This window comes from Anopheles coluzzii, chromosome 3, assembly GCF_943734685.1.
Source record: "Anopheles coluzzii chromosome 3, AcolN3, whole genome shotgun sequence".
Taxonomy (NCBI): Eukaryota; Metazoa; Arthropoda; class Insecta; order Diptera; family Culicidae; genus Anopheles; species Anopheles coluzzii.
This window is the reverse complement of record NC_064671.1, coordinates 61,188,430-61,210,588: the sequence shown is the minus strand read 5'-3', so window position 1 is coordinate 61,210,588 and position 22,159 is coordinate 61,188,430. Positions and strand designations below refer to the sequence as shown.

Sequence of the window (22,159 nt, the reverse complement as noted above, 5' to 3'; positions counted from 1 at the left end):
AACACATATGTCAAATCCAAACAGTAAAGTATATAAAGTATTTACTGATAGAGCTGAATTGCAAATACTTTACGCTTGAATGAAATCGACTAGTTTTTCAATCATGAGATTTTAGAACTTAATGAAATAGCATTTATCCAGCTATACCCAGAAATAAACAACTGATGTACATAGTTGAAAAATAAGACTTGCACAAAAGATTAAATAGTGCTGTTATGTTTCGATATTTTTTTCACGAAGGTTTTATACTGTTCCATATCGTTGGTTTCTGTTCCTGCTGCGGTCAGACATGTTTGCCTCACCAGTGTTGCTTTGTTACTTCCGCCCAACTCTGTTAGCTTATACAGGAAGTACTTTTTTCAACCGCTCACAAAGCAACAGTTATTCATCAGTTTCGCAGTGCTAGAGTAATCGTCACCTGCTCGACACTACGCCGAGTTGTGAAATCCGCACGTTCGGTCGGTCCCATTTTTTTTACTACCATTTCTACTCTCATTTCTATCACCCTTGCTGCCCTCGAAGGTGATTACACTTGTTTGCGCAACATTACACCCTTTCACCACACGCTGAACGTTGGTCCCACCGCGACAAGCTACGATGCGATACGTACCTGTGGATTTTTTCCGCCTGGTCGCCTTCGTGTAGAAAATGAACGCTGCCAGGAAAAACACCGACGAGAGTGTTTCCGCCCGTCCGACGACACCGGTCACCTGGAACGAGATACAAAATAAAAAAAGAAAGAAGAAAAAAAGTGAGTATGGTACCAGGACAAGGCATAATAATGGTAGGAATATTATTTGTACTTCAATGTGAGAGAGGAACGATACACAGAGCTTTTGGGGAGCTCGGTGAGAATTATGCCACCTTGCGTTGTCCCGCATCGGTGCTTTGGTCGGAATGAAATGGGTGTACGTTGTGAAATTGTAGGTAAGAAAAATCAATGTTAGACCTCTACCGACGGGAAGAGAAATGGGCTAATTAATGTAATCGAGGCTTGCTGGTTACTAAGCTAAATTGGTCTGACCAATGGATTATGAGGAATGGAGCTTTGAAAATACTCTAGAGTACGTTGGCGTATTTAAACCACACCAGTCAGCGGCATTAAATATCAGCTATCCTTGAAGAAGGATAATACGCGGTATCATTTGTAATTGCTTTTTTTCTCTTTTTATGTTTATATGTGCTAGCCATATTCTCCAAATGAAATGAAATAAAATAGAAGGAAATTTTATATTCTTTCGAAAGGTTAAAGCAAGAATATTGAAGCCAGATGGAAGTTCAAGCATGATCGGTTCAATGCATTTTGTAACATATTACGTGTTATTAACTAATACTGATTATTTAATTATTTAAAGATATCTTTCACTTTTGTATCAAATGTTGGCAAGAAGACATAACTCTTGAAAAAGGAACTTAAAAAACAAAGAGCAATTTCCAGATTGACGAATGATAACACATCATACAAAACTCGGTATATTTAACAAAAAGTTATTAAAACACTAAGCATTCTCGAAAGCATACATTATACTATCGGCTTCTCAATTATCCGCTTATACACAACCTTTCATTCATTCATTGGCAATAGAGATTCTATTTTTATGCATCACAAAACTCCTCTTCATAATCAGATTACCTGTTAGCGTGTTATTTCGATTACGGAATGAGATGCATGAGAACGTATGCATTTTACAGGAAGGAAAGAAGATTGAGCGGGGTTGCACTTTCTATACGTTCTATGCAGAAAGGGATTGCGGTGTTGACGTTGTGTCGGATTTTCTTCACAAGACTACCGAAAGAAGCTTCCGCTTCCGAAAACAACGTTACCCGCAAGATACAACATCCCAGAGGGAATACATTCAATGCAGTCTGCAAGATGCAATTAAGATGGTATTATCCGCTTACGGTGGCGTTGGCAGGGCGGTTAAAGCACACAGAAAACGAAATTTCCTTTGGCGACGTGTGAAACTGGTTCATTTGGGTTTACAAAGATTGGTGGTACATATCAAGCTGTATCAAGGGGAGGTACGTTTCAAGGGATATATACTTAGTACGGTTAACAAATCCTTTGTATGTCGGTCATGGCAAAGGATGAGATAAACTTTGAACAGGGTTTCGTTAAATGCATTTTTTAAATGAGCGATTGTCGTGTAGCAGTTAGTGAATTTAAAGAAAAGTAAATTGTTAAACAAAATGGAAAGGACTCTAACACTGATTTTCATTTACAATAATACTCATATCATAATTATTACAGAACAATTATGTTCATTGCTGCTTACGGTAGGGATAGCTCATTTCTAGGACGTGGATTTAAGTTGGTAGAGTGATTGGTCCAATCAAATCCACGTACAATTATTTAGATGTTTTGCTAAAACTTTTTTTTTTAATTTCTTACAATTTTGAGTAAACTGAAAAGAAACCACTTCATTCATTTTGTATGGAGGAACTTAGCATCTGTTCTGTAGACGTTCAGGCGGTATTTCGATTTTTAAAACGTTGGAGTCGTAGTGGATGCCTAGTTTCCACGGTACGTCCTATTTGAAAATTCTTGTTTGAATGGGAGAACATACGTTTAAAAGGTGTAAGTGATTTCCAAAAAGATAAAAACATGTAATTATGCGAATATGTATATTAACAAAAATTTACGTTTGAAACAGCACAAAAGAATGGAAAAGTAAAGACTCTCCATCAAATAATCGTGCCGTGGAAGGGTACCTATTCTGAGCCTCGTGATCGCACTGACAAATGAATACTCGCGAGCGATAAATTGTAACCGTTTGTCCCTTTTCTCTTCCTTTTAACAAGTTGTATAGGGACATTCATCTCCGGGCGGCATTGCTTCCACACCATCAGTTACGACAGATCTGCGTTCCGGCAAGCATAATTCATGGTGTGATTAGTGCGGGCGTCAGTACGGCCGTCAATATATAGGACATCCCAACAGTGTGTGACAGGGTGAGGGAAAGAAATTAAAACCTGCAAACCAACACATTCGGAAGCAGGGAATGAAAAATCTAATCCTTCCCACATCCGAAGCATTGTGCCACCGGCCGCAGGCTATCTGGGTGCCCGTGCTAGGAAGGATCTTTTTTGCACTGGCCAATACTTCGAGCGCTACGCGAGAAAGCCCGTTGGGTAGATCACACGCATACAATTCATCGTACCACTGGCAAGCAGACTTGCGGAACACCACGATTTGCACGTTCGCTGACGGCTCGAGTGGATGACATACTCGGTGGTGATGGAGAATTGCACTTCGATGGTCCTGCGCTTTCGGCGCAACTGTGTGATTATTTTGCACCAAAGGATGGCATAGACAACGACATTGCATTGAATCCTCCTGGCGGAAGCGATCGTTAGCGGTTGATTCATGGGACCATCGGGAACGTTGGACGAGAAAATTGCGAGAAACCATGGCTTCGTTATTGGATCGATAGATGAGTTTCTACGCATGCAGAGTTTAAGGACGTCAAAGTTGGGAAAGTGTCGACTATATTGGAAATAGCATACATATTGAGAATAATGAAACTTACACGTTTGACAATCGATAAGTTAGCTAATTGTATACGATAACCAATGTTTGAATAGCTTTTCAATAGTTATTCAAGCATATTTTTTCGGAAGATTTTTAGGTGCAATGTTTTGGGAGTACATTTCAAAAGAAAACGTTTCCGCTTACTCAGCTAGCTAAAAATGACTTTTTATGTAGTTTATTGTGGATTTTTTCAAAGCAGGTGTATAATGTATTACACCACTGAACCTGAAGGCCGTTCATTTAGGACAAGGCAAAAAAAGAAAAAAAACTTAATCAAATGGTTAAAGAACGATCGTTGCCACTTAATTAACCCTCTTAATCGAAAATTGTTAATGTTTTGTAATAATGTTTGTAATAGTAATAATAATGACTCTAATACGCCAATTTACATCTTCTGAATAGGATTGTTTTGTAAAAGACCATAAAAGTTTGAGGCTTTTGCAATAAAATGGTTACATACGTGTTCTTTTTTTAATGAACTGTTAAAAAACTACCGATAATGGAACTAAAAATCATGCTTATTTGTATGCTTTAATCTCTGCCTACTCTTTTGACATCTTGGCATGCTTGAATTACAATTTTTTAGACCGTTTTAATGATAAAACATGAGAATACAATACATATCTATTGATATAAATGTAGATTAATTGCATACAATAACATTAAACTTTAAATGCTGCGAAAAAAAAACTTCACTTTTTGTTTGGTAACAAGGAAACTCTCTCACATAAACTACAAATTAAAATTAAGATTCCATGGGGCTAGCTTTTAATATGGCCGACTTATAATCAATCACCAACCATTTAATACCCTGTGCTGTACTGAAATAAATAATGAATCGAATTTTGGTTGTTTCTTGTTTTTTTTAGTAAGTTTGATTAGTTTTGTCTAACATATATAGCATATATAGTACAGCAAGCAGTTGCAGATGAAATGTGTGGCATTGTAAAAGCAATGTGATTCAACTTCCTATCTTGTTTTCTTTTGAATAAAGGAAAACCGATAAAATATCAAACTCTGACGCTTAGCATGTTGCGCTATGACCTAAAAACTAAAAAAAACTATGCTCCAACCAACCTACATCATATGCCAAAAAAGCTCATTGTTGTCCCACGATGCGAACGTTTCACTGCGCTGTTTAAAGCGCGTCCATGTAGCCCCACCGCCCATTAATCTGTTCTGGGTCAGAGCTACCCCACCAAGCAGTAGACCGGGTTGACTCTAGTTGGCCAACGCAGCCCACTCTTCCAAAAGTTGAACCACCCCGGGTGGTTGAAACCCCTCGGTACAGGAAAGTCAGGGTAAACTGGATTAAAGGACATTCTTGACTGGCAATACTTTTTTTTTATTTTCCCTTTTTCCAAACGCCATTCGGTTCGCGGTCCCAGACTATCTCACTGTCCAAACGCCGTTTGGCTGTTGACTTCTACGGCACTGCTGCTAGCGTTAGCGGCGGTGCAATCCGAAATAGCTGCCCATCAGCGGCCAGCCCCGTCTGATGGTTCAAGTTTGGGTGGCGCTCGGTGAACATAATCCAATATCATTAATCAAGATTTATTACCTATTTACGTTGCTATTATTTCAAAACGGCAAACCATCAGCAACGGACCGCCCGGTGCGCTAAGAGCGGTTGGAGAATGAAAACCCGACTTGTGCCCACAATCGCATCCCATCGCCGAGAGTTTGGTGAGGGCAGAAGCGAGCATTATTTTTTTCCTTGTTGCTTTGGTACCACATGGTGGTGGGTTATTTGGGGAGAAACACTCCTTGCATATCTGGAAAAGTTGTTTGCTATTCGGTTAGCTACAGCAAAATACTAGAAGATGCCAAGAGAAACGCTCCCTCTCTGTTTCCACGAGGATGAAAACTGCTGATGTAGCACACAATGGGTAATGTTTGAGTGAAACAATCGTTTTCTTCATCAATCGGAAGGCGAACCAGAAATTGACGAGATAATACTAGTTGATCCAATAAGTGTCAAGCATAAAAGACTCGACCAGAGGGATTGATTTTCTTATCAATGTGAATATCTTGAATTTTAAGGACATTCGTTTATTTCAAATATAAATAAAGGCTTATTTTGAATTAAAATATAAAAACTTTTATTTAAAGAATCTTAAAAAAATCAATAAGTGTGAAGCTTGATCAACTGTCTACAGGTTAGAAATCAGAACACACAGAAAAAAGAGGGTTTATCCGAGCAAAAAATTCATTCTACCACCCGATTGGCTAGGGATAGACGTTCCTGCCGTATTAAAACCACCATTTAATCTACCACAAAATCCGCATCTGAATGAATAGACCTCCACCGCAGCTAATGCCTTCCGCAATCTAGCCAGCTTTTTAAGCTGCCCTTTCTTTTCGAGCCAGTCGCGGTAACGGTGCGCTCTACAAGCAATTAAAAACTCAATCAACACCTTTTCTTCCACACTCGTTTAAAACCAAGCGCGAGCCAAGCAGATCTTCAAACAGGCGAGGTTTCTATTCATAGGAGCAACGTGAAGCTTAAAGCACACTGTGGTTGGTGAGATTCTACTTAGCCTCATCCGTACACTCATCCCTGCATCATGGGTTTTATACTATCGCCGGGCCAGGGAAAGATTTATCCGAAATTGGAATCAGTTTTCTTTCCCCAAGCCGGGAGTGTGGTTGCTGAACATGGATCAGCTTTCAGTTTTTCGATTCCTCTCACTCTTAGATTCATGCACGCACATAAACAAACACACACGCTCATACATGGATATCTAGACCACCATTCACGTACGTCTTATTGCTTCTCATTCACGGATTTGCGATTTGCGACTGAGAATGGATTGAGTAAAGTCCGGGGGTATTCGTGCACAATTTAACCCCACCCCGCAAGAAGATGTCACACATGCTCGCGGGAGCAAAACCACCTCGAGCTGGCCATGGAACGACATTTGCGGCCAGCTCATCCACTGTGGGTCCGTGGTTTGTTCAATTTCAAATTCAATTATTGCCATAATACCTTCTCGGTATTTGACCGTTTTCCATTTTCTCGCCTTCTAACCTGCTCCCACCATCGGTATCGCTGTCTTTGTCGCATTATTCTAGTCCCGTGTGCCATGCCTCTGAAACAAGTAACTGGAGTGGTGGTTGCGGATTTTGATTTGATTGTTTTTATCCCCGTGAATGAGTTTTGTGCACTTCGATTTAGAGACAAACATTTAATACGAACCATTGCACCGAAGAAAGCAAACACAGATTTAAAGGAGAGAAAGAGAGCGATAGAGAACGGTAGGTCGGAGTCGCTGTACCGCTTCTGTATATGCCCTCAATCGACTGTGTTCGTCCGGAGCGCAGGCAATCGAGTTAAAATTTAATTGGCAAGTTACGAGAGCCGACGTGCCACATTTGGGGGCTCGGGAAGCCAATTTGTGCCAATATACCTTGGATGTCGTTCCACAGCGCGCATGCACAAGGACTGGTGAAACATCCCCATATAAACGGTGGTGGATACTGCAGCTAATTAAGTGCAGTAAGATAATAACACGACAATCGGTGCATTTTCAGCCAATTTCAGTTGGTCAAGTGTGCGTGTGCTTGCCGGTTTATTGTTTAACCTTTCAACCTGTGGAGGTTAGCGGACGTTTGGCGAATTCGATTTGCGGCAGGCAAGGGCGGCGCGGCCCTTAAATGTGAGATCACAACCGATCGATATTGCCATTTGTAAGGGAGGGTGAAGTGTTGGTGGGGCATTGATAACGAAATGTTCCCAGGTTATAGGCTGGTTCTGGCATAATTGTTTCGTCTTCGTGTGCAAGAGGCTCTTCGTGGTGAAGGTATATGTGGAAGTAATGACGACGAGACAAGGAGTCGGAAGATTGAATTTGTGAGCGTAAGGTGCGAAACACGGCAGGCACGGGTAAGGGTGGAATTAGATTGTTATCCCAAATCAAAATATTCCAATTCAATTTCCAACACGGAGAATGGGGTTAAAGCGCATGTTTGTGCACGCGGTGGTCCCGAAAACTGGGGTTGGATAATATAAACCGGTATTGGTTTTGGTTTAATTAATATCCGGCTGAATTGGAGTAATCAACACAACCAGAAGACTTCAAATTAACAGAAAAATCCTTGCTTCGAAAATTCAACAAACCAGTTCACGGAAGAGATGATGTTTTTTTTTCTTAATATGAAAAATACCACGAACTTACTATAATTTTTTTTAAATTAAGAATCTACTTCTATGGGTATTTGAGAACACGTAGACACTTATAAAAAGCAGTTGAGTAAATCTTTTTAAACCGTTTCATATGTAGTATTGATTTAAGATTTTCTTGTTGTTTTTCTTGTTTTAAGAATGAAGTTCGTGAGGATATGATGTTGATCAAATAAAAACTATTTAGACAATATGAATATGTTAATTTGATGTATGATTTACGAGTTAATTTAGCCTAGTGCAAATGATTTCGAGGATTTAACTCCAGAGAATGAGCATAAAAAACCGACAATCAAGATCTTTTTGCTCTTTGTTTAACAATTTGACTATTCACGTGAAACTCTACGGACATTATTGTATAATTTGGCTCTTTCGGTAGTAAAGTTTGCCGACCGCTGATCCATACCATTGCTGGAAAATGACCATTGCTGTCCTGGCAACGATTCTGAACCGGCTCTGTAATTTATCTTTAACTCACGTTGTTTCTGGAATTGATATTGTATCTTAAAAAAATCCTCGAACTGATTTCGAATTCAACTAGGTACATTTTATTCTACTACTCATGGGTCTGTGGTTGTTGTTCAACTTTTTTTCTAAATATCTGTCCCATTATTTATTAGTGTTTCCCAGTTTTTTAATCATTGACGACTTTGACGACAGATCACACCACTATGGAATAAAGTATCGGTTGAGCATTTCTTCATGATTTAACGGCATTTAATACTGCTATACTAAATAGAATTTTACAGATTCAATCTGCCCAAATTAATGAAAACAGAATGGAATAGGAAAACATATAAATTACGAATAAAAATATCAAAGAGAACCATCATCATTGAAAGCCGGCGACATGCGCAGTTTTTAGAACAATATCTACGAACAAACCTGAGCCTGACGAAGAAACGAGAGCAAATCGTGCTGCCGTCAAAGTGTTGGTCAAAGTCGTCAAAGGGTGTCTATTTGTCATACATATTGACTACTGGATTTGTTTTAACGATGTTTAACGCCTGGTTTGGCCACATGGATATTTAAATAAACAATCAAATTATATAATGGTACATTATGCAAACAATGATAAAATAGACCTTGAATTAATAACTCTATTGTATTAAAACATTGGTATTAATATTTAATTCTATTTGAGATACAATGTGTGCATTATAAGGATAATCGGATGTATTTAGAATCCATAAAAATGCAGCGAAATGTGATGAGCACTGAACTAACGTTCTATAGCATCAACGAAGCAAATAAACATACTTGGGTTCTCAAATAAAACAGCAGTGGTGCATAAGCCAAATAAGAAACAAAATAGAGCCAGCTCGAGATCCATATGCGAGTGGCACTGTTGTGGTGTCAACTTGCAGATTTCCGAGCGGCTAGCATGGGTTTATTTTGCCCTATTTTCACACATTTGCCCAAACAAACAGTGCTGTAATAAAAAAGTATGACGTTAGTGAAAGCATAGTTTAAGCCGCTAAAGTATGTGTATGTGTTTGTTTTTGCTTGGATGTGTGTGTGTGTGTGTGGGGAAAGAAAGAGAATGTACTAGAGGGTATGTTTGGAGTGCATATCCAAATGGCGTAATACACAAAAACAAAAAAAAAACAGAAATCTGTCTGTTCAAGTGTGTGAGTTTGTGTGCTCAATTTGTTGTACAATTCGCTGCAAGCCCGTTGGCTTACAACTGTTGCAAGTTCAAAATTTACGCCCTGCAGCAAGGAGATGGAAAAGTGAGCTAACGAAATTGGAGATTGCAAAAAGGGTGGCGTGTAGGTGAAAGGCCGTGAGCAAAAAGGCAATACGAATGGCGTACAAAAGGGACGGCAGAAAGCAACAGAGAGCACAGAGGAAAGTACGGGATGAAAATGAATGCCTCTGCTACAGGACATTGTAACGCAATGCAGAGCAAAGTGCACACAAACGCACACTCACACCCCCCGTCCGCCATCTATCCACTATTCCTGTAGAATCACACTACTTGCCCACCCTTTTCCATGCAATCGAATGGATTTAACCATGGCTGATCGTTGGTTTTTATTTAACATCCCTCGAGGTGCTGTAACCTGCTGCAACCAGTAAACGAGTAAAAAAATCTTTCCTTTTCCATTCAACGAGCGTTTGCTTTTTCACCCGTGGTCTGATATTTGTAGGCGTTGGAGTGTGTTTGTGTGTTGGTTTGTGCATAGCGTATCCAATGGCCATTTCGTTTCAGACAACGGAACGCGGCCTCGGACGTCGGACGTCGTTTAGTGTTATTAAATTTCATTTATTAATACCATAAAACATCCTCTTTTACACTCCTTCGCGCACGGCAAATGGAAAGCGCGTTAGGTCGAGAAAAAACACACACACACCCACACGCTTACAAGCCGGCGGAATGTTCGTACATTTTAGAGGTCTTTTTTATCAATGCCGTCTTGTTCGAAGCAATTTGGTTCGATATTTGCATGATCGAAGCTTTGTGTTTTATTTGATTTTTGTTTCTACCGGTTTGAATAGAAGCACACTTATGTACAGTTTTATGTAAAACAATTACATAAAAAAAATCTTTGCTTGGTATAAACTGAAACTTTGGTGAAATGTAAAGGATGATTTACATAACATTTTCTTAATGGTGTATAGTTATCTTTTATATTTAATTTGAGTTCCACTTACATGTATTGTTAATAGCCATATTTTTATATGTTTAATTATCGCATTTCATGTTTTCAATTGAAGAGTTTAAATGGTAGGAAATTGGCCGATGCTGTGAATAGTTAATTTTGTAGATAAATTATACAACTCATTTTGTGCCTTATGAACATATCAAGCATGTTGCGTATATTTTAATTTTGAAAAATAACTGTACCATAACTGTTCCAACTACAGCGGCATAAGTAAAAAATATTCCAAATCGTTTCGTCAAAATTCTGCTAACCAACGGAAGGTTTCCGATTTTATCCTACATAACTTATTCATTCCATTTAATCGCTTTATGGCCAGCCTCACAACACGAGCTAACGGGTGAAAATTCGATTTTTCCTTTTACGTTCCGCCACATTATCGCCTGCAAGCCGGTCCCCACCACTGCACTGGCACGAGAAGTGGACTTCTTTGGTCAACAGCACAGTTGACTCAATTACGGTCGACTTGAGCAGAGGTTGAGCCCCGTCCAAAGGCCAACGGGGGGAAGAAGAACACAAACGGCCAGTTTCGCCTAATGTCAGAAAATATCGCACGGAAATCGACCTCTCGACACATCGGCCACAACGTGCCGTTCGCTCGATGGAAATTCGCAAAAAAGAAGAATAAGCAACTCTCGTGCAAACAGACGGACGTGGGAAAAGAAAACGACTCACACAATCAAACCACAAATTTGACCGTACACGAAGAACAAGCAAACAGCTGAAGCTGCTCCCGTAACAACGCTACCTCCGCCGCACACCTCCCGTATCTTTGTCGGTTCCGCCGCACAAATACACACATACAGTTAGGTGATGCACACATTCTCGCCAAGAGAAGCAGCTGCTCCACGGATGTCGGGCGCAAGAATGAAACGATGATTGGACGATGAAACGACCGTCGAGGAAATGGGAACAATTTTCCTTCGCCGCCCGATTATCTCTTGGCGAGTGCCAAAGTACGGCCACTCACACCACCATCCCAGGGGAGCAGCCGGCGGCCACCATGCATAGCGATAAGCGATTGTGGAGCCGATGCTGTGGCGGCTGATATGGTTAGATTTTCGCCCATTTCCCACCATTCCCGGCTGGGTTTCACGGCTCGAAGAGGTCGGTGCTTCCCCATCGGATAAGCCGTTGAAAATAAGAGCCAAACGGGGGCTGATTATGGGCAAAACTTTGCTACCATCATCACCGCCCCCGAGCGTTCGCCGGCCTTTCCCTCTACGTTGCAACGAAGGGTTTAGCTGTTGCGGAGAGCGGCCAGAATGACAACGAGACAAAGGAGCGGGTGGCAAAATAAAGTCCATACTAAACATTTAAAAAATATATATGCACTGAAACAAAAAGCAGCTTATCTGGTAGCAGGCAAAGCGCACCGCTGGCCCTTGGGGATGGGTTCGATCGGACAGACGATGGCACGCCTCGGTTGGAAAAGTTTTAAATTGGAACGAATTTTAAACTTGCTGCCCACCACACACCAACGAACTCTCACTGGCGTGTCGTCACGGCTTTAGGGGACCGTTCATTCGTTTATTCTACTTTCGCTCGGCAAGCTCTCCGACCGAACGCGATGGCTTTCGGTCCGAATCTGCTGCCGTATTAGCATACTGATGGCTTTCTGGTCTGATCCCTAAGTGTGGCAAATTTTTCCCCATTCTCCATCGGTCCATACCCGGAGTCCTTGAGCCAGCATCAGAAGGATATTCTTCTATTCTTCTATAGTTTCAGTTTCGGAGTGGATTTGCAGCAAATGTCAATAAACAACACGGAATGACGAGTTTAGCGATCAATATTGTAACGAAAAATAGCCAAAAATAAACACCTACATTGCGAGTTACGCTTGATTAACATTAGTGCTGTATCACAACTGATTTTTGTGTTGTTTAACAATGTCAACAATCAGATGCATATTGTTTTTTAAACAATAAATATAAAAGTTAAGAACAATTGTAGCGCAGACATTGCACAACATTACTTACCGCCTCGGTGTGGATCGGATGTACAGCAAACAATAGAGCTGCCGCAAAGCTGGCCGTTTCCGAAAGCAGCATGGCGCACATTCTGAAATGAAAGAGGAAAAGCAATAAGTACATTGGGTACGTACAGCATCACAATAAGATGTAGAATCACCCATCAGGAACCACATGTGGCTAATGGTAAACGATGGGGCAGTAAATTTCGTTCGACTTGCTGGCCCCCGTCAGTCGTAACCTCTTACCACCAACCTGTCTGTCATTGGGCGTCTGGAAGAAGGCGCTTCGTTAGTGGCTTATGTAACGGGGCTCATTTCATCTTGATCCACCCACCTAGTGCAGTCTTGTTCGCAGAAAATTACTGTTTGGGTGACTTTAGAGCAGACTTCTTTAATTTCTTGTTTTCTGAGGCTTTATTTTAGCTACTCCTTTTTTCCTAGATTCGCCCCATTGTTTCGCCTGCATGATTACGGCTCTCCAGTGGGAGACGTTGAAAATGGAAAAGCCACAAGCATAGTGAGAGACGGGAGAAAACAAAGGTCCCTGACCCTGTGCTACCTTTGGCATTAATTTAATTAGTGCCGTTGGCCTTTGGGACTTCGGACTGCGCATAAACCTCATCTCTTCCTTCGTTTGTTCTCCAATTCACTTTCCACATTTTCCTCGGATAGCAGTAGCAGCAACGCTCTATCATTCTGTCTTCCCGTTAGGGGATTATTTCCCACTGCTCATTTGTTGCTGCACGAAGGCCAATCGACTTTCTGCAGCTTTTAAGAGAACGCTAAGCTTAATAACAGTGCAAAGGAAGACAACGAAAAAGCGATATGCGTTTGGGCAAACGAGAGAAACGTCGAACGAACGTCGAAGACCGCGGGCCAGCAGGGAAGACGAAGCAGAAAACTAACAAACGAAACGATAGTGCACGCGGCATGATTTTTATGCGTGGTCGAAAGGGAGCGGCAGGCTGCCGCGGCAGAAAATCAACAGTGAAAGAGGTCCCTTTGTTGAACTAGTCGTAGATACTGTTTGCGTTTCTATTTGTACTCTGTTCCACTCATTTACTCGTGCTTGTCGTCACAGGCAGTGTGCTGTGTATACTTTTCTTCAGCGATGGCCGGTTGTGTACGCTCCCTATTTCACCTCCGCAGGCTGTACGACGGAAGGAGAGAGAATGTCGGTCTGCGTATATCCTAGCAGAACGGATGCACTGGCGCTGGCATAATTAAGTGCCGATTCCAGGAAAATTTAGCATGCGGCTCATTGCTCTCATTAAAATTGTTTGCGTTGGACGGAATTCCCCCACGGTCGTCCCGACCCGACGGGTGTGCCAGAAGACCGTATGATATACTCTTGTTGTGCTTCCGTTTTAAACTAGTGTAATGAACTTGTAAGTCATTAATAAGATAGCCAGTACTCCTGTCAGCAAGTAACACGAAACATTTGAGTTAAGCCAAATTTGTGTTATTGATATGAATTTTATTTTCTTAAAGGGCAGTGTTTTTTGTCATAATTTAATTTAATTTAACTGGTTCTATTCTTATCGGGCCTGGTTCTATGATGTCTATACAAAAAGCTAACTAATACTTAAACACTGACTTAATAACATTTAACTCACGACACATAAGATGTAATGGATTGATTAGTAATGGGTTGATTAGGATTGACTGTAAATGGTCTCGTATGCCCGGGACAAAAATAAAAGTTCGACCTGACTACCCTGGACGGCGCAAACAACATTCACGACAGCAAGGAGCACGGGAATTGATATCCCCTTACAAATGTATTTATTTTATATTTAATTTTACTGCTATTAAAAATTTGTTTGTGCATGGAATCGGACGAACCAGCCCGTAAAGTTATCTTACGCCGTCCTCAAGGGCAAAAAGGGCGTGGGTAACAGATTGACAGACAAACACACGAGGTTATGAGAGATTTCGGAAACACCTGCAGCAGACCAAGACCGCACAGCGCTTGTAGCGCCGGATACGTAATTATTAAAATTCTATTTAATTGATTAGTTAATCATTTTTAATAGGCAAGCAAGGTTAGAGTATTTTTTTATTCCAAACAAAACTGGTCATTTATGTTAAAATCTTAAAAATGAAAAAAATAACTGACATATCCAACAAACGCGTAGACGATGCGCTCTGCTAGAAAGGAATTAATTTACTTTTTGAGCTATTCTAGAAATAGTTTTTCTCCACTGAACCACAAGCCCTTTGAACAGACGATTCGTATAGTGGACTTTAAATGTTACTCTGTTGCCATCCGCACCTCACACAGCCAGTGCACATTCCTGATCCAGAGCTAGCGACCCAACTGCATTGACAAAGGGGGCGAGCAAGTATCATTTCCTACACAAACACTGCAAACCATATTCCGAGTTCGTAAGCGAGCCAGTGACGACGAATGCAATTGTTCGGAACGTGCCCCGAGAATGTGCTATGATCGAACCGCCCCTCAGGGGTGAAAAGCAGCTCCAGCAATGGATGCTGGTAGGAAAGATTCAGCTGCTCCCAACTGGTAGCCCACACCAGAGGGAACTGCTTAACCGGTTGGGCATGGACGACGAAGAACTTCGTTTGGCGCAAAGCATCGTGTCCGAAGCATAGAAAATCGTATAAAAAATCATCGCATCCATTGCGACACTTTATGGTCGCCAGGGAGGTTTGTATGCATTTGTATCAACGTTTCACTGCTGCAGCCCGTTTTGCAAAACGATTCACATTCACCTAGGCCATGATTTGTCAGGTTCTGTGTTTGCATGTGGATGAGTGTCTGAGTGTGGGTCAATGGTTCTTTGGCACAAGTTTTTACGAGCCTGCTCCTAACAAGATCGAGATAACAGCACAATGAGGTTGAGCTACAAATGTGGTACGTGTTGCGAATTGGGTGACCTGGATACTGCACTGCACTGTAGTATCGACTTTATGGTATTCCAATGAAGATATTTATTGGTTGATCAGTGATAAAAAGAGCGTTTGGAATGTAGAAATAAAAAAAGATACTCGATTGAATTTTTAATAACATGGCATCACTTTCGACATCGATCCAATGTGACCATACAAATCCACATGGGGGAAAAACGCACGTCTTAATCAAAATATGATTTTTGGGTTGAAGTATGCAACGCCACTTTCTCTATTATCATCTAAAAGACATAATAGACCACTTGGTAAGCTAAACGTTCAACCTCTTAATTAACCATCTATCAATTAGCATCAATCAATCCTAAAAACGATTGTTTCGTTTCGTTGCACGAATCTCTTGCATGTCGTATGTCTCCCTTCAATGGTGACCAATTTCGACCAATGCACATTACCGATGACCGTTTAGCATTTCGCCCCAGAATGTCTAGTTTTTTTTTTGCTTTCTCAATCATTTGTTGTGGTTGAGTGTTTCGTGCAGCAACAAAAATACAACACCCAACGAAAGCAACTGACCATTACGGCTAGAACAGACAAAAGCACACAAACATCCCGACATCATTATCGCGAATGACAGGCAACATATTTTACGTCATCGTACAGCATAATTGGGTGACAGCCATCCGTCCTGTTGTCTTGTTGTTCGCCCGTAGAAATGGTGCGCTGGTCGCTGGCATGCAAACAATACTGACAAAACAGACAGACGTCAACAAGAGCAGGGTTGTTCCACGTCACCCGATTTCGGCAGCGAAACTCAATTACTGTCCATTTTAGGTGGGGAGTTCAAAGTCATTGCATCGACTGGAGGATCAACGGTACTGGTCGGTGGAAGCATAAGCACCCTTATCACGCTACCACAAACCATCCCACCTGTTCAAGGGATATTATGGAAGCCCATCTACACAACTATCGCTTCTTTCATTCATGCCACACCTCAATGGGTATTGTGCTCGCTTTCTTTCTCCCTCTGCGATAATGATGTTAGGGAAATTATTGTTTCACCGAACCATGAATTGGATAAAATATAATCTACTTTGGTGCGTTCCATGAACGACCTAGTTTTCGGAAGCTCTACACACATACAGCGGATGTGTGAGAGTATGTTTGCTGGCGCGCGCGAGAGAGGATCAGTTTCAATTCTCGCAGTGCCCAATAAATGCCGTTTATGGGACACAATGTTCAACCGTTCGAACTTGCGGATAGATTCTGCAGCCGGCCGAAAATATTGCTCTGAATTACGTGCTGCATCACCACAAAGAGAACACGCATACACACGCACTTGCACAGCACTTGCACAAAAATGCATTACAATCATCGCCGGGAACCAGGGATTGCGTCCGATTTGTACGCGAGACTTAAAACGGCCCGGATGCAGCTGCAAGTCTGCTCACCTCCTCCTCTAAACGATTGCAATACAGGACATTCAGTAAATTGGCTACGAATTGAGTGCGCCCGGTTGCGAACGGGTTCTAATGTAGAGAGCGAGCAATTTTTTGCAGTCTTGCTTATCCTACCTTCCCCATTCTTCCTCCTAACTGTGTTCGGGCTGCATCCACAGGCAGAGAGGTTCGAAATATTGCACCCATCCCATGTCATGATTTTCCCTTTTTGCACCGGCACTTCCCACCACGGGTGATACGTAGTAAATGTGGCGTCCGTGTGTATGTGATTCCGGTTGGTTAAATTGCATAACTAAATTGAATTTTGCATTCATGTGCATGTGGCGAGGCACAAGCTATAGAGCTGGTAGCAATGCAGCAGGAACAAACATGGCAGCCCCAGCGACACGAGGCTGGTGAGATGAGAATTTTGGACACAAGTTTTAATGGAAAAATATTCCAAAAAACTCCTTCCGACCACACCACCCCGTGGGACCGTTGCGCTGCCGATCAGAGCCAATTGAGGCTGGTGAATTTACTGATAGCTTTGGGTAGATGCAAAGCAGGAATTAAAATGTTCGCACAACTAGCTCGTGATGCAATTTAACTTTTTGCATTGCTTTTTTGTTGAAGGGAATTTCAAGCTTTAGACAAAATTGATTATTTTTTTCATTTTACTTTAGATGCGTGTTCTGTTTCCGAGAGCTGAGTTTCGTAGCTACAATAATTTTCATAATAATTTTGAAGTGAACTTGAGTGTATCAACAATACTGTTGGCAGAGATTACAGTTACTCCCATTGGAGCTGTTGTTTCAATTAGTTGAAGTAGATGGGAGCAGCGCTGCCGGTGGAAATTATAAATTTGGCGAACTGCTCTATCCGCTTATCTGGCTTGTGCAACTAATTGCATTTATTTTGTAACAAAACCCCTTGTCGTATCGCTTAAGTTTATCTCCCCCAATGCGCTAGATTGATATCTGCTCGTCCAATGCACCGAAGAAGATGGTAGCATCTGAATGAACTTGTTTGCAATTGCATTCCTTAGTTTGCACAGTAAATCCTTTTTTTGCTGCAACCACTAACCAGCTAGCACTTTTCCTTTGGCTATCCCTTTCCCACGCAGCAGCTATCTTTGGCGACCTTTGTCGGGAAGTGAAGCTTTGGGAAAACTTTGCCATCGTTCCCCCGTTTCGATGCACACACTCCACTCACCTACTGAATAATTTCTACAATGAACGCTTCTCGGTTCTAAATGAAACAAGCACAACCGAACATTGGGGCAAAGAAAACAAAAGCAAAAATCATTCACAGGCACAACAATACAGGAAGTGTGGGACAGTGGAGCATAGCAGCGTTCCCGAAAGGGCAAGCGATGGCACAATCCGTGCACTGCTGGAAGAATCCATCACGCTGCTACGTAAAGCTGGTATGTTTTTAATTTGTTTTGTTTTTTTGCACCCTCTCCCGGCTTTCGTCGCGTGCATTAGCGGGAGCTGAACTTAATTTCTTCGGAATAAGTTTATGGTACAGTTTCCCGTAACTTTGCCTTCAAAGCAATGGTGCAGTCATATTTGTGGAGCTGCAAATATTGGGTGCAGCAGTGGAGGGAAGCGTAGTTGCTTGTTGGGATAAGCATTTTCCTTCTATTGTATGTTTATCACGAATATAATATGAGCTTATATACATAAACATTATGCAGTGTGATTTTTGTTGACTTTTCAATAATCATTTACGAGGATCAGTTTTTTTTCACAAAATGTTTCCATTTCTTAATGCATATGAGGAACAACAATAGGCGATTGATGGTTTAACCAAATTTCTACATACAGGTTTTGACATTTGATGGTTGAGGTTGTATGTTTGAATTTAGATTATTATTCTGATTGAAAAGTATAATCAAAATCGGATTTATTTAAATGTTCCACACGATTGCAGAGTTACACGTTATGGAACTATTATTACGTATATTTTAGGTTGCTGGAAATATTATATATTTGGATATATTATACGACAAATATGAATCAATACAAAAATGAAAAACATAATCATGGGATGCATAATGTTAAGAGTAGTGTCTTTTGAAAACGCACACGTAACAAAATAGAGATCATAATAAACTCCCCCTGCTCCATCACTAACACGTACATGCATCTCTTTTTTTTCCTTGCCACAACATGTTTGGCAAACCGACCCCCCGTGCATGATTACAAGACTTTTCCATTTTCTCAAACTCCGCCAGCAGCTAAGAGAGGATGAAAGGATGTGTTTTCTTTGCAGTGTACGTTTTTTGCGGGGATAAAACCTACAGCTCGTGCGTTTCAAGTATTCATTTAGTTAGTGTAGAAAGAAAGCATTATTTAGCTATCGTCACTTTCTCTACTACAAAGAAGAGCATACATTCAATGACGTATAGCGACGTCCGTAGCTCTAGTTTATATGCTCATGGATGTGGGTATTTGCTGTCAAACAGACCTTATGTTTGCTATGTTCGACGCGGACTAATAGGAGCGAGGAGATTAATAGCGGGGTGGTTTGCCGGGCTTTCAATGCAGAACCAAGCTGAACTGAGCCGGAAACCGGAAATTGAATGAAGAAATCAAAACAAACTTCAGCCCGAAACGGATAAGTGGGCGGTGGTTTGGAATCTGAAGCACTCCGGGTGATGCTACTTTCTTGGTGAACCATTTTGTCCAATTGTGCGCTTTTTGTTAAACACAGGAAGAGGAGAAGATATCTTAAAAGCAAAACAACTGTTATACGTTCTTTCTAACGGGAGGATATCTTCAATAAATAGCATGTGGAATGCTTGAATGCGAGAGGCGATTTCCTTCGTTTGGTTTTTGTAGGCCGAGAAAGCAAAGCATTGCTTTAAGTTCGCTGAGATCTATTAGCACATTCATGGTGTCGATTTTTAGAAGGATATGCTGCTTATTGTTATGTGGCTCCAAAAACGCAACTTCCTTCAAATAAATCTTTGAAATAAATTCATTTTAGCTCAATCTTATCCATTCAACACAACAACCTTTTCACTCAACTCTCGTTCAGCGTATGTCCTGCAGTAAAGCTACTTTTTTCTTACCAAAATCATACAGCTGATCTTCGCCACTGCTCTAGCCCATAGCAAACCGTGGTACAGTGTAGCCCAGAGCAAGACCTATCAAATGCAGTTCCCGCTAACATTGCATTACATTTTCGAGCGTTTTTGGATATAATGCTTGATACAAGCTCGCATCTACAAAAGGGTTGGAAAGTGGCAAAACAAAACGCAAACCCTGGGATAGCCTGCAGGACGGATGGGTGTGCTTGCGCTAGAAAACTTACCGGAAGTACATCAGCGAAACGATCGTGTGCAGCAGCACGTTGACCAGATGATAGCCGGCCGGTTCCAGTCCGTGCAGCAGATAGTTCCAGCGAAACGTTAGGACACACAGCGGTCGATATGATTTATGACTCTGTTCCTAAAGGAGAAGAAAAACAAGCAAAACGAAGCGTTAGTCGAAGCGAAGGAAAAGGAGAACATATTAAACACACACACTCATCTTCACACACACACGCTGGAAAATGTACTAGAATATATATGAACGTTATGGTCCAGGGACAAGCGCTGCTTCAATGAAGGCTTTAACAGGCTCAAGTCTTCATGCAGAAGGCAAACGGATTTCAGGAACAGAAACCATGGTCCGGACCGGGCAAGGGATATTATATACGTATATATAAGCAGCGGAAGAATATCCTGGAATTAATAAATCGCATGAGAATAATTTATGGTGGATTTACCATCCTGTGGGAGCGCTAAAGGTGCCGCCGCTCCCATTCGTGCAGGTTCTTGCTTTGTGGCGATCCTCTGTCCGGTGACCGATAGTGGGAAAATAAATAGACCGAACCAAGAATAAAACCGCCCCGGCCAGGCAGCGAAAGCACTATGGAGGCCGCTATGGAGGGCGTGCAATAAAAAGGAATCATTCACTTTCCACGCGACGACCGTAGCCAGCAAGGAGTGTTACTAGCCCGTGACCTCCATTAGCGCCGGAGTTACTTCGCCCCTGGCTAGTGGGGTCGTATTTTTTCGTCCTCCACATGAAACCTGTTTTCATTTTTCCCGCCATATAATAACCTGAACTGGCGAAGCTCGCTAGGTTTACCTATCGTACACAAAGTATTCCAGCAACAGTTCATGGAGGGCAGAGCAACCTCAAAAACACACTTTTCCGCCACTCTCTGGACGGTAACAACGGTGAAGATGATGATCGCGATGGTATCGGGAAACATTTTCACCCACCCGTGCAACTTATAATCAACCACATGGGGGAGGCTTGTTTGGTTTTATCACATTAAGTCGGGATTGAGATTATCCGCAAAGTCGAGCGAACTGCCCAGTACCGTCGAGCAAAGTTTGAGGGCAGTAACATTGGGCGGTTTTCAATGGGAGGGAAGAGAGAAATATATTTCACCGATCTTCGGTCAGACGTGGATTATGCCTGTGCCTGGGTTATGATTTGAAATTAGATTCCACCCTGCGCTGTTGGGAGGGGAGAATCACAATCAAGACCAACCCTAAGGGTACACTATGTATTTCGCCTTCTTGCTGCGAGGTTCGTTTTTAAGCAGTTCTAAGAATCGGTGAATTAATTACAGACGATACTGTAAGTTACCGCGGGTGTTGTCAGTTTTCAGACTTTGTTATTTCTTGTAAAAACGTTTCGCTAAAAACGAGGATGTTTTATAATGAGGAGTACTTTTTATTCGACTATTTTTGTTAAGTAAAGTGTTATAATACAAGACAAATCAAATATTTGTTTTTGGACTGTTTATTGTGAATCAAAGGAATAATGTATTTTGATAAACGAAAGATGAAACAACAATTCTACCACACATAACACGAACATACCCTATCATATTTCCAGCACATTCATCAAGGCGAATTATTATTCAAAGCGTCGTTACCTCGCAAGAAACAAAATTGCCTTGTCAGTACCGGATCGTCAGCTTGCCAATGCAGTTAAATATACTTTTCCTGTTGCGAAAACATCAACACAACCCAAAACGGCTCATATCCTCCAAAAGTGTACATCATTATGATGCGATTCCCATAAGCAACGAAGAATATAAAAAAACAAACTCTTTCTTTTCTTTCATTCATATGCAGCACCCAATCTGCAACGTTCTTCGGTGCATGAGTTGTGCGTTTTTACGTTCGGCTCACTGGTACAGCACCCTCCTTCAAGTCTATCATTCATAATCATTCATCTCATTATGCCGTTCGCATATCAACAAGCCCTTCGCGTCTGATTTTTTCAGTTGCTAGTAAAGCATTTCGTTTCCCGCTGGCCCCCAGCCAACAAGAGCGAACAAAATCTCCAATCACGTACCCCACGGCATGGCTAAAACTTTTCTCCGTTTCATTCTCGGGAGGCGCGCTGATGATAATTAATGACTTCTTACGCGCTAACAAATCGCTCGCGGGTACGCACATTACGCCGCGAGAAGGCTGCCCATTTA

The 22,159-nt window shown here is 41.6% G+C and overlaps 1 protein-coding gene across 7 annotated transcripts in view; it reads right to left on the bottom strand.

Moving 5' to 3' along the window:
- LOC120960182 (protein O-mannosyl-transferase Tmtc3) overlaps positions 1 to 22,159 on the bottom strand; it is a 140,607-nt gene that overhangs the window by 69,465 nt on the left and 48,983 nt on the right. For all 7 annotated transcript variants that reach the window (XR_005752296.2, XM_040384201.2, XM_040384202.2 and 4 more), the window contains 3 exons: positions 19,982 to 20,118; positions 12,361 to 12,442; positions 611 to 710 (listed from right to left, as the gene is read on the bottom strand). Coding sequence is in view for 6 of the 7 variants with exons in the window: in XM_040384201.2 (XP_040240135.2) it covers positions 611 to 710; positions 12,361 to 12,442; positions 19,982 to 20,118 (319 nt within the window). In the remaining variant the exon portion in view is untranslated. The remainder of the gene's footprint in view (positions 1 to 610; positions 711 to 12,360; positions 12,443 to 19,981; positions 20,119 to 22,159) is intronic.